The sequence below is a fragment of the Myotis davidii genome, unplaced genomic scaffold (assembly GCF_000327345.1).
Source record: "Myotis davidii unplaced genomic scaffold, ASM32734v1 scaffold72, whole genome shotgun sequence".
Classification (NCBI taxonomy): Eukaryota; Metazoa; Chordata; class Mammalia; order Chiroptera; family Vespertilionidae; genus Myotis; species Myotis davidii.
In genome coordinates this window covers 2150002-2161125 of record NW_006284618.1, presented here as the reverse complement: position 1 = coordinate 2161125, position 11124 = coordinate 2150002, and the positions used below count along the sequence as shown (strand labels likewise).

The following is an 11124-nucleotide window of genomic DNA, read 5'->3' as shown; positions in this document are numbered from 1 at the left end:
CCTCCTGGGCTTGTCTTTCTCCTCAGCTGCTGTGAGGCAGACGGTCTTCCCGGAGACGCGCTGGATTGCTGCTTGTGGAGGTGCTCTCTCGTTCCGAGTTCTTGGTGCAGAAGCACAGCGCTGGGTGGTAGCGCTGGGTGGCACCTTCGGACCATAGCGTGCTTTGGTGGGAAGTAGTTTGATTACGTACCTCCTGCCCACCAGGAGCAGGCAGCTTCTTACTGTGAGCTGGCTGTTTCCATCCAAGCCGCAGTTATCCTCGCTGTCCCTCTTCCGCAGGAATTACTTTCAATAACGGCCCGACCTGGAAGGAAACCCGGCGGTCCGCCCTGACCATCCTGCGGGACTTCGGGATGGGGAAGGAGGGCAACGAGGCCCGCATCCAGAGGGAGATCCCCTTCCTGCTGGACGCCCTCCGGAAGACCAACGGTGCGGATGGCCGCCTTGGCCAGGGCCCGGGGTCACGGGGTCACGGGGTCACGGGGTCACAGGACAGCCCTGCAGCAGCTGGGCGCACAGGGCCACCTTCATCCTCTGACTCGCGGGGTCCCCTCTGCATCGCGGGGGGAGCGGCAGTGGCGGTCACGGGTGTGACTGTGACACCCGAATCACTGAGAAGTAAAGAAACCCGAATAGGTCCCAGCACCCCTCTCTTCCGAGAATTGCCCTGTGTTTCGGGCGGCTCCTCTCCGGAGACGGCCTGGCGGCCTCCCTCTCACAATCCCCGTTTTCCAGGCCAGCCCTTCGACCCCACCTTTGTGGTGGGCTACGCGCCCTGCAATGTCATTGCCGACATCCTCTTCCGCAAGCGCTTCGACTACGAGGACAGGACCAGCCTGAGGCTGCAGACCTTGTTCAACGAGAACTTATACCTGCTCAGCACCCCCTGGCTGCTGGTGAGGCCCCTGCCTTCCTTTCCCACTCCTTAGTCGGCGCTCATCTTCAGTCACATCGATTCCATTAGGAAAAGGAGAGGGGTTCGCTGGGGTTGTAGGGACAGACAGGCCTGCACAAGCCAGGGCTCCTGTCCTGAGTATTCCCTCCGGAGGCGTGGGCCCAGCGCTGCCTTTGCACACACTCACTCACCGTTTCACTCTTTCAAATTAGTTCCCGCTGGCCGCATGCGCTGAGCTCACATCCCCCACAGGTGGAGCACTGCCTAACAGAGGGGTGCCCAAATAATCCCGTGGGCCCAGATATCACACAATACAATGGTAGCAGCCATATGTTTAGGCTTGGAGGAAATTAGTCCAGTATACAAAATGGTGTTGCAACCACGGGGGGGAAAAAATTAAAAAAATATATATATATATAAAGAAATTCTCTCCTTTCTCTTTATTGTTCTAGCTTCATAACAGTTTTCCAAGCTTTCTAAACTACCTGCCTGGAAGCCATAGAAAAGTAATGAAAAACGTGTCTGAACTGAAAGACTATGCTTTAGCCAGACTGAAGGAGCACCAGCAGTCGCTGGCCCCCAGCTGCCCCCGGGACTTCACTGACTGCCTGCTCATGGAGATGGAGAAGGTACCCTCCACCAAGCCCCGGGAAGCTGAGTGCTTGGTGTTCCCAGGTGGTTGGGGCTGGCGGGGGGGCGGGGGGCAGTCAGATTTATATTATAACCTGCACTGCTGGTGCCCAGACTGCCCTCACTGGGTACATTCTGATGCTTTTGGTTTTACACAAACGCACTGGCTTCGGTGTGGCCACACACGCTGCTCCCACACAGCCTGCCTGCCTGGCTGCCTTCCACACCACACAGCCGTCCCCTGTGGTCTTATTTGGGGAAGCTGTCAGGGGCCGTGGAACACACCTTGAGACCCCTCCCATCAGCTCCCTCCAGACCATGCTTCCTTTTTTTAAAAAAAAAAATGATTTTTAGAGAGAAGGAGGAAAAGAGAGGAGAGAGAGAGAGAGAGAGAGAGAGGGAGAGAGAAACATGGATGTAATAGCGAAACATCGATCTGCTGCCTCTTGCATGCCCCCATAGGGAATCAAGTCCAAAACTTAGGCATAGGCCCTAACTGGGATTTGAACCAGCAACCTTCTGGTGCATAGGACAATGCCCAGCCAACTGAGCCACACCTGCTTCTTATCATAACCGTGTCTCCTCTGGGGAGAGGCCCTCAGTTCCTGGTCAGCAGGTGAACTCCCAATTGTGCATGACTTCAGGGGGCTCCAGGCCCAGCCAGCATCTACCTACCTGACAGCTTCTTAGGACCCCCAACCCACAGAGGTCACACTTCACCTCTGTCCTTTGAAGTCACTGTGGTTCTAGTCCAGCATGTGACTTCCCTGGATAATGGCCCCAGGTTATCTGAGAATCTCCGCCATCGATTGGACCCCTCTCACTGCCTTTCCGGGTGTTTGGCTCCCCTGCCTCCTGGGACCCAAAGGTGCTGGGTTGTAGCAGAGGCCCCACCGCTCAGCCCTGGGCGGAAGGAGGTCATGGCACAGGATCAGCTACATCGCTGGTCCTCGCCCCGGGAAAGCCCTCGGTGCTATAAAAAGCACAGAGCCCTACAGCCGGGCCAGGAGCCCTGCCCCTCACCTTTTTGGCAGGCCGTGTGCACACCCGCCCCTTCCTCCCTGGGAGCTGGCAGGACTGTGACTTCTGTGCTGCTCAGGGGCGCAAGGGTCTCTTTCTCATTCGCCCGAAGGCGTCCCTTTACCTGTCTGTCCCTGACGTCCACAGGACAAATACAAAGCAGAGCCAGGGTACAACTTGGGCAACATCGCCGCGACCGTGGCCGACCTGTTCTTTGCAGGGACAGTGACCACCAGCGCCACGCTGAAATACGGGCTCCTGGTGCTCATGAAACACCCAGAGGTGGAAGGTATGTAAGGGCAGGCAAGGAGCCCGGGCCGGGCCGTGTGGCTGTCCAGTCAGCCTGCTGCATTAGGCGTCAGCTTTCAGTCTGCAAGTGGTGCTGCTTGTTAACCCTTGCAGGGCATCAGACACGTTCTTTGAGGGGACATGTCCTTGTGCATGACAGCCACCTGGCACTCTTGAACACCCATCCGTCCTTACCCACTGACAGCCGATCACAGGAAAGGAGAGCCAGCACCAGGTTGGGAAAATTCGATGCCATCTGCATTCTGCTCCATAGTTGGACCTGTTTATGACCCTGAAAATATGACCCTTCTGGGCAGAGCAGGGAGGAAGAGCCAGGCAGGGGCAAGGAGGAATGCGAATCAGAAGAAAGAAGCCCGAGAGAGGAGCTTCCCAAGGCTGCCCGCTGCCCTTAAATCCTTTCACTCCTTGTAGCTGCGACTCCAGGTGCCTGGAGGAGACATGGCTTCCACAGTGTGGAAACACCTACACGGGCATGACTTTGTGCATTTAACATTTATTAAGTGTCAGCGCACGATCTGCATTGTTTACGTGTTTTACATGTTTCTTCTGGTAAAACACTGGATGTAATTTTGCAGTTCACGCTACATACTGTGAAGGCCCACAGGAAACCTCAGACCCAGAGAGGCCGAGCGACTTGCCAAAGGTTGCCGCTACCTCTGCCGAGGAAAACGGGGACTTCAGACCCCTGCTTCCAGGGACTTCTCCAAGCAGCAGATGTGCATGTCTGTCTTCATTCGACCATTCACAGTCAGACTTCTTAGCAGTCATCAACACACAGGTTCCTCTCCCAATAGAGATTTCCAAGTCCACTTTGTTAGTCTCTACTTCTGACATAAAGACAAGAGCTGAGTTCATCCTGATCAGATGAGAGAATGGACGCTAACAAGGGACTAAGTGGTAGTGGAGGTCAGGCCTGCAACCCCAGCCCCCCTGCCAAGGCGGAGCCCAGGGCCTCAGCCCCTGCCCGTGACTGTGGTGGCGCCTTCAAACCTGACAACCCTGCTGGTAGCAGAGAGGCTGTGATCTTGGCATCAATGCCCGTTACCACAATGACATCAGCAGCAGCAGCAGCAAGGCGCCAGCAGCTTTAGCGGCATTAAGAACAGCAAGGACTGCACCTCTGGCAGAGGCAGTGGAGGGGGGAGTGCCACCTCTCAAACCTGAAGCAACTCAGATAAGAGAAACCAAAAACGTGTGCTGTAGCGCCACCTACTGGAAGAAAGAATAAGGTCTCTAATCACCGACCTGTTGAATCTTGGAATTAAAGTAAACCACGCTTCACCTAAATAAGAAAACTGTTTGCTACTCCAAGTGCACTGGCAGAGGAACCACTCATCAAACACCATGAGAACGAGAATTCTCCGGGAGTCAAACTTAAAGTCACAGAAGATTGTAACCGAATTGATAGCAAATTCAAAACAGCTGGCATGAAGAAACAGCAAGCTTTGAGAAAACTCAGAAGGACCATTTAACATGCTCCCGAGTAAAATTAATGAACAGAAACACACGTTACCCAAGAGACTGAAACTCTATAAAAGAACCAAACAGATATCCTGGAGCCGAAGAACTCAATACATGAGGTGAAGACTCATCAGAAAGCCCTGGAAACAGAGCAGACCACAGGGGAGAGAAGACAGAAATCTACGGGTGATCACGTGAAAGAGGAGAGAGATTTAAGATTTTAAAAATGAAGAAACTATCTGACTCACTAAAAAAAAAAAAAAAAAAGGAACATCTTCTTATCTTGGTATCCCAGATAAGAAGAGAGTAAAAAGGAAACAGAGAACTTATTTAAAGAAACAATAGCTGAGAACTTCCCAAACCTGACGAAGGAGCTGGGCATACAAGTATAGGAAGCTATTAAACAACTAGTTACCTCAACACAAAAAGCACTTCTCCAAAACATTATATTAAAACTATCAAAAGTTAACGACATAGAATTTTAAAGGCAACTGGGGGAGGGAAGGAAGATAGTAAACTACAAAGGTACCCCCCATTAGGCTATCTGCAGATATCTCAGCAGAACTCCACAGGCCAGAAGTGAGTAAAATTACATATTCAAAATACTGAGAAATAAACACTGCACAGGGAGATTCTATCCAGCACAGGTATTCTTCAGATATGAAGGAGATAAAGGCCTTCCCGGACCAACAAAAGCTGAAGAGCTCACCACCACTAGACCTGCATTGTAAGAAATGTAAAGAGCTCTTCTCCCTGAGATGAAACTACACACAACTTCAGTAAGGTGAGAAGAGACAGACAGAATCAGAAAATTGCAAAGCTATTTCAGAGTGAGGTGTTTAACACTAAATTACAGCATGACGGTTAAAGGGGGAAACGCATTAAAAATAACTATAGCTATTTCAACTTGGTAACAAGCTCACAAAATAAAATGGGATAGTTTGTGGCCACAAAAAAACATGAAAGAGGAGATGGAAAAGGACGAGATCTGTATAGTTAAGTAGTGTTAGGAAAAGTGTATAGCCACATGCAAAAGAATGAAACTAGATCACTACATTACACCAGACACAAAAATTATGTCAAAATGGATTGAAGATCTGAGCCTAAGACCTGAAGCCACAACATATGAAGAAGAAAGCATGTACTAAGCTCTTTGATATCAGTCTTAGTGATGTTTTTATGGATTTAACTCCAAAGGGAAGGGAAACAAAAGTGAAAATAAACAGAACATCAAACTAAAAAGCTTCTGCACAGTACAAAACGAAAGGCAAAAAACAGAATGGGAAAAGATATTGGCAAATCACATATGTAAGGTGTTAATATCCCCTGGGTTAGGGGTTAATTGTATGGTGATGGATGGTGATGAGCACAATATAGTACATACAGATGTTGAATTTTAACATTGTACACCTGAAATTTGTATATATAATGCTACAAACCAATGTTACCTCAATAATAACTAAAAAAAGAGCGGATGCCTAAACATGCTGCAGACTAGAACCTGACGAGCCTAGCTCTCACTGACATTTGTGGAGGGGCTGTCCAGCAATCCCAGGCTCCTGGCAGCCTGGAGCACTCTTGGCCTGGAGGGCTCCCTAGATGGCTGGCTGGCTCACTGGCTATTGAGCCAGCCTAGAGTCAATCCTTTACATCTTTTCATTCATATCTTGGCAGAGAAACTTCATGAAGAAATTGACAGGGTGATTGGGCCAAACCGAATCCCTTCCATCAAGGACAAGCTAGCGATGCCCTACATGGACGCCGTGGTGCATGAGATCCAGCGGTTCACCAACCTCCTGCCCTCCAACCTGAATCATGAAGCAACCCAGGACACAGTGTTCAGAGGCTACGTCATCCCCAAGGTCAGATGTGAGCTGACTGCACGCCCCTAGTACTGTCCTGCCAGCTCAGCCACTATCCTGCCCGGGGAGGATGGAGGGCCCAAGGACAACTCCTTCTGGCAGGTGTGGCTTGGGCACCCCTGGCTGCAGGGTGCCCCTTCCCTAACCGTCCTCACGTGGACCTGGTGACCACAGAGATCGGGGAAATATGGAAAATGGGCTCCTGAGATAGTCCCTGTGGTTGGTGGTATCACCTGAGGATATTTTTCCATTGAATTTTAGAGAGTGTGAAAGGGAGAGAGAGAAACATCAATGAGAGAGAGACACATCGATTAGTTGCCTCCTGCAAGTGACCGGAGTCTGCAGCCAAGGTACATGCCCTTGACCTGACTTGCACCTGGGACACTTCAGTCTGTGAGCCAACGCTCTATCCACTGAGCCAAACAAACTGGCCAGGGCTGTTGGTGGGATATTCCAACACCAGAAAACAACCAGCAACAACCAGCCCTTTACTCCAGTGAAAAGGTTAGCGCTCCCACTGCTATTTAGACCTGACACCTGAGTTCTTCCTATCTGGTCCCCCACTGAACACTTTCCTTCTTGCACAGGTAAAATGCAAAACCCCCTTCTTCACTGGGGGCCTCCAGATCGAAGCCCATGCATTGCTAACTTGACTGAGAAAGCTTTTGTTCTCCTAGGGCACAGTCCTAATTCCGACACTGGACTCCCTCTTGTTTGACAAACAAGAATTCCCTGACCCAGACAAGTTTAAGCCAGAGCATTTTCTGGATGAAAAAGGAAAGTTCAAGTACAGTGACTATTTCAAGGTATTTTCCGCAGGTAAGAAGCATTCAGTTGTAGCACCCTCCCAGGATTTGTCCCGAATTCCCGGGGTAACCTGCCACCATCTCAGACCTGCATCACGTCCTTATTCACAATGTGACCCAAGTGTGTGCCTCCCTGTTCAGAGGTTAATGACATCTTCTCACCAGAAGTCCTGGGAATGAGGTGTTGTGGATGGATTATCTTTCTGAACAGTAAATATTTCACTTCATTCAGGACTAAAACTCTTTAATAGAACTTAGTAAAAAAAAATCTTTCAAAAATGGTATTACCTAATTCTCTATCTGCTACTAAACAGAATGTAACGTTTGGTTACCTGGGCCATCATGGCACCCTCAGCCTTTCTTCCCTGTTCACCTCTGGGCCTGGGTCTCCTCTCCAGGTCTTCTCTCAGCTGTTGGTGTGAGGGAAGGTCCTATAACCAGCTCGGTAACTTTAACACCTGATGGTATAGCATTGGCTTCTTGCCTGCGGGACATGGGTGAGCATGGGGTGGGCAGGGACCATTCTCCAGCGTCGAATGGGTTTAGGCAGCTGCGTCCTGGAGGTTGAGGTGTGTGAAGGCTGGTCCCTGAATATGTGTTACTGATACTCTTACCCTGAAAACGTTCTGTGCTTCCTTTCAACGGGCAGACAGGGGTCCATCCCGCCTCCGCCCGCCTGTCTCATGTATACTGTCGTCACTCCAGGGAAGCGGGTGTGTGTCGGAGAAGGCCTGGCTCGCATGGAGCTGTTTTTGTTCTTCACCGCCATTCTTCAGCACTTTAACTTGAAGTCTCTCGTCGACCCCAAGGATATTGACCTCACCCCCATCGTGAATGGGTTTGCCTGCATCCCGCCCGATTACAAACTCTGTCTCCTTCCCCGCTCACAAGCGTGAGGCCCGGGTGCTCTGAAGGTGGTAAAGGGGCATGAGGAAGCCGCTCTCAGCTGTGCTAGTGAGGGGGGAGCGACTAGGGATGCAGGGCCTCCGGACACCGTGCACACACTGTCCTCAATAAACAGGTCATGCTCCAGAGCCAGCAGTGGTACCATATTCCAGTCTCTCTGACGGTCCGTCCTGCTTCCCTCTTGTAGGGGTCCTCCCAGATGGCCCAGGACCGTCTCCCCATCCCAAGACCCTCACCACATATTCAGAGGCCCCTTTGCTGGGTGAGGTAACTTAGTCACAGGTTCTGGGATTAGGATAAGGATGCCACTGGGCCTGCTGTTCAAACCGAGTCTCGGTTTCAGGTTTGATGCCTCGACTCTCCTGCTGACGGGAGAATTCCCACTGGGGCCTATTCTTCCTTTTCCATGGAAACAGTGCTGTTCAGTCTGGGGCCTGTGTGGTCTCTCTCCACCCCCACCATTCACTGTCCTACCTGGGCATGGGAGCCTTTCAAGACAAGGAATCTCTTTGTACTTAATTTGCTGTATTTTGACCTGGAGCACAGACTAACACTCCCAACACTCCCAGAGCAGTGGGTCCTGGAGGTGAGCAGACCAGAGACTGGGAGGCGAGGGAACCATTGATTTAATGTCCTCTGAGGCCAAGAGGCCGAGTGCGGCCCAGTTCCAGCGGCCTCTCCTCCCCTTCCCCAACCCCCCAGAGTGGACACAGCTGAGGCAGGTGGACAGAAATAGTGCCTTTATTTCCTAAAGCCCAGCCATACGCTCCAGGGCAGGGGGCCTCCTCGCCTAGGAGGGCACCAGGCCCTGCTCAGTGGGCAGCTCTGGATCTTTCTCTTCGCTGACTCCGAGGGGCTTTGGATTGGCCTGCGGGAGGTCAGGATCTGAGATGGAAGTCTCCCGAAATCTGTGTACCCACACCCTCCCTGGGGCCTGCCCCCCACCCCCCCGACAGACTCTTCTAGAGTAGACTTTGCCTTGGCTGTGCCCCTGTGGGAAGATCATCCTCCGAGGACGCCCTGGACCCCCTCCTTGCCTCCTGTGATTGTGTGTGTGTGTCTGTGTGTGTGTGTGTGTTGCCTTTGCTGATATTTTGATTAGCATACCAAGCCTCTGTGAAATCGTGACACAGAACCAAAGGGTTTACAGTCAGAAAGTTTGGTTTAATTGCAATATAAAATGTGAGCCAGGTGGTAGCTATAACTGCCCACATGAGCAGCCAGGGGGTGGGCACGGACCCTCACCCCATGGGGGCATGGCCAACCTGGGTAAGGGGCTGAGGGCCGTTTTCAGGCTGTGATTCCAGGGCTCACAGCTTCTTCTGGGCTGGCCCCATCCTCTTGTTTGCTCTGGGATTGAGAAGTGACTTGCACTCCGAGCTTTTCCAGTTCCTCCTTCAGCCTGGACATAAAGGGATGGATAAGAGGGGGGGAGGAGAGGGAAAAGAGCTAGAGAGAGCGGGGGACAGAGGCAGGAGACTCCCTGAGCAGCCTCCCCTTACAGACAGGGAGAGGGGCTCCATGCCCACCTCTGCCTCCTCTGCTGCAGCTGCTGGCACTCCCCCTGCAGCTGCTCGTGGCGCTGGGCAGTGTCCTCCAGGAGCTCCTGGGCCTTTCTGGTCTCCTCCTCAAACAGATGGCTGAGGGTGGGGCCACAGTGCTGTCCTCCCTCCCTCTGCCCTTCCCCCGCTGCCCGTCTTACACTGCAGCTGCTGCCTCCTTGCTGCGGAGGAAGAGCCCCTCGGTGATGGCGGAGCAGCCCCTGGTACCAAACTGGGAGCACAGGCGGTTCTTCACGTCCTCCAGCTTTGCTTCTACCAGCTTCTCTGCAGCAGGAAGGGACAGATGGGCAGGGCAGGGCAGGGCAGGGCAGGCCAGGGCAGGGCAGGCCAGGGCAGGGCAGAGCAGGCCAGGGCAGAGCAGGGCCCCCCCATTCTCACCTTCCTTGAGCAATTGCTCATTGCTGCTGTCCAGGGCGCCAATCTCCTGGGCCAGCTGCTCTGGACTCTGAGGGGGTAGAAAGGAGGCCCATGCTTATCTCCCGCTTCCCCCCATTCGCCTCCGAGAAGCCTACTTGCATCCAGTCTTCACTCAGCATGACACTTCCTACCACGCTGGCCCTGCAGACATGCCAGGCACGGTCCAGCCCCAGGGCCTCCGCACTGGCTCCTGCCTCTGCCTGGAACGGCTCTCCCCAGCTACCCACGGTGCTGTGCTGAGAGGCTCAGGAGGTTATCCTCCGGAGAATCGGGGACCAGCCAGCCCTGTTGCTCTTCCTCATTCCTCTGCGTGGCCCCCTCAGTGAGCCCTTCCATCCTGACATTCATTCTCTCTGCCTAGTTTCTGGTTTGGAGGTTGGATCCCTTGGTGGCAAACCCTGACCCCCACCCCCTACCTGTGATATCCCCAAATATATCTATGGGTCTCCTTGATGGATGACCCCTCCTTAGTTCATTAGGATTCCTCCTGACCACTGAAGGGCCCTGAGAAGGCAGCAGGGATGGGTGGGCAGGACCAGAGAAGAGGATGAAACTGGGTGGTAGTGAGGGTGGTGATGAGGGTCTGACTGGAGGGGATTTTGAGGTACGGCCATCACAGCTTGCTCAGACACTGGGTGTGGCGGGTGAAAGGAATGAAGCCTGGAGGATGACTGAATTTTGGGCCTGGTTCTGCCAAGGAAGATGGGGGGAAATGGGAGGAATGGATTTGAGTGACTCACATGGAATTCCCAGAGGTCCTTGTGCTGGCTCATCAGTTCCTCCAACTGTTTCTCGAAATCCAATCTGGGGGCCAACCACAATTGGATGAGGGGTCCTGGGTTGAGACGCCCCACATCCTGGCCCAGGCCAAGGGTCTCCATGTACAGTCCTGGGGAGGGGGGCTTGCCCATACTCTTTGCTCTTCTGGGGAAACTTCACCACCTTGACCCTCTGGGCCTTAGCTTGGCCAGTTCCTCTTTTAACCCCCATCCCTGATATCACCCCCATCTATAACCCATTCCAGCCCCCGAAGGCCTCAGGCACCTGGCTTTACCTCAACTGCCTCTGTTTGCTCTTCTCTTCCTCAATCTGGAAGTTGAGGGCACAGATTCGCTCCTTGCACTCCTCTAGCAGGGTCTGCTTCCTGGAAAGAGGCAGGACAACCCTCCATCATGTTCTCCAAATGTCTCCCCAGGAAAGGGCTGGAGCGGGGCTTCTGCTTCCTTCTCCTGAGGTCTGTCCTAGGCCTCCAGGTG

At 52.8% G+C, this 11124-nt stretch overlaps 2 protein-coding genes across 2 annotated transcripts in view; one reads left to right on the top strand and one right to left on the bottom strand.

Annotated features, from left to right (window-relative positions):
- Window positions 1-8021, top strand: part of LOC102760593 (cytochrome P450 2E1) — a 32652-nt gene extending 24631 nt beyond the window's left edge. The window contains exons 3-9 of the mRNA XM_015572715.1: window positions 278-429; window positions 736-896; window positions 1348-1524; window positions 2693-2834; window positions 5990-6177; window positions 6855-6996; window positions 7689-8021. Coding sequence (XP_015428201.1) covers window positions 278-429; window positions 736-896; window positions 1348-1524; window positions 2693-2834; window positions 5990-6177; window positions 6855-6996; window positions 7689-7879 — 1153 coding nt within the window. The 3' untranslated portion in view covers window positions 7880-8021. The remainder of the gene's footprint in view (window positions 1-277; window positions 430-735; window positions 897-1347; window positions 1525-2692; window positions 2835-5989; window positions 6178-6854; window positions 6997-7688) is intronic.
- A 534-nt stretch (window positions 8022-8555) lies between these two features.
- The window catches only part of SYCE1 (synaptonemal complex central element protein 1), a 16286-nt gene continuing 13717 nt past the window's right edge, over window positions 8556-11124 (bottom strand). Inside the window, exons 7-13 of the mRNA XM_006754960.2 lie at window positions 10923-11012; window positions 10609-10672; window positions 9830-9896; window positions 9592-9715; window positions 9419-9529; window positions 9204-9291; window positions 8556-8757 (exon numbers count right to left, since the gene is read on the bottom strand). Of these exons, the coding sequence (XP_006755023.2) occupies window positions 8680-8757; window positions 9204-9291; window positions 9419-9529; window positions 9592-9715; window positions 9830-9896; window positions 10609-10672; window positions 10923-11012 (622 nt within the window). The 3' untranslated portion in view covers window positions 8556-8679. The remainder of the gene's footprint in view (window positions 8758-9203; window positions 9292-9418; window positions 9530-9591; window positions 9716-9829; window positions 9897-10608; window positions 10673-10922; window positions 11013-11124) is intronic.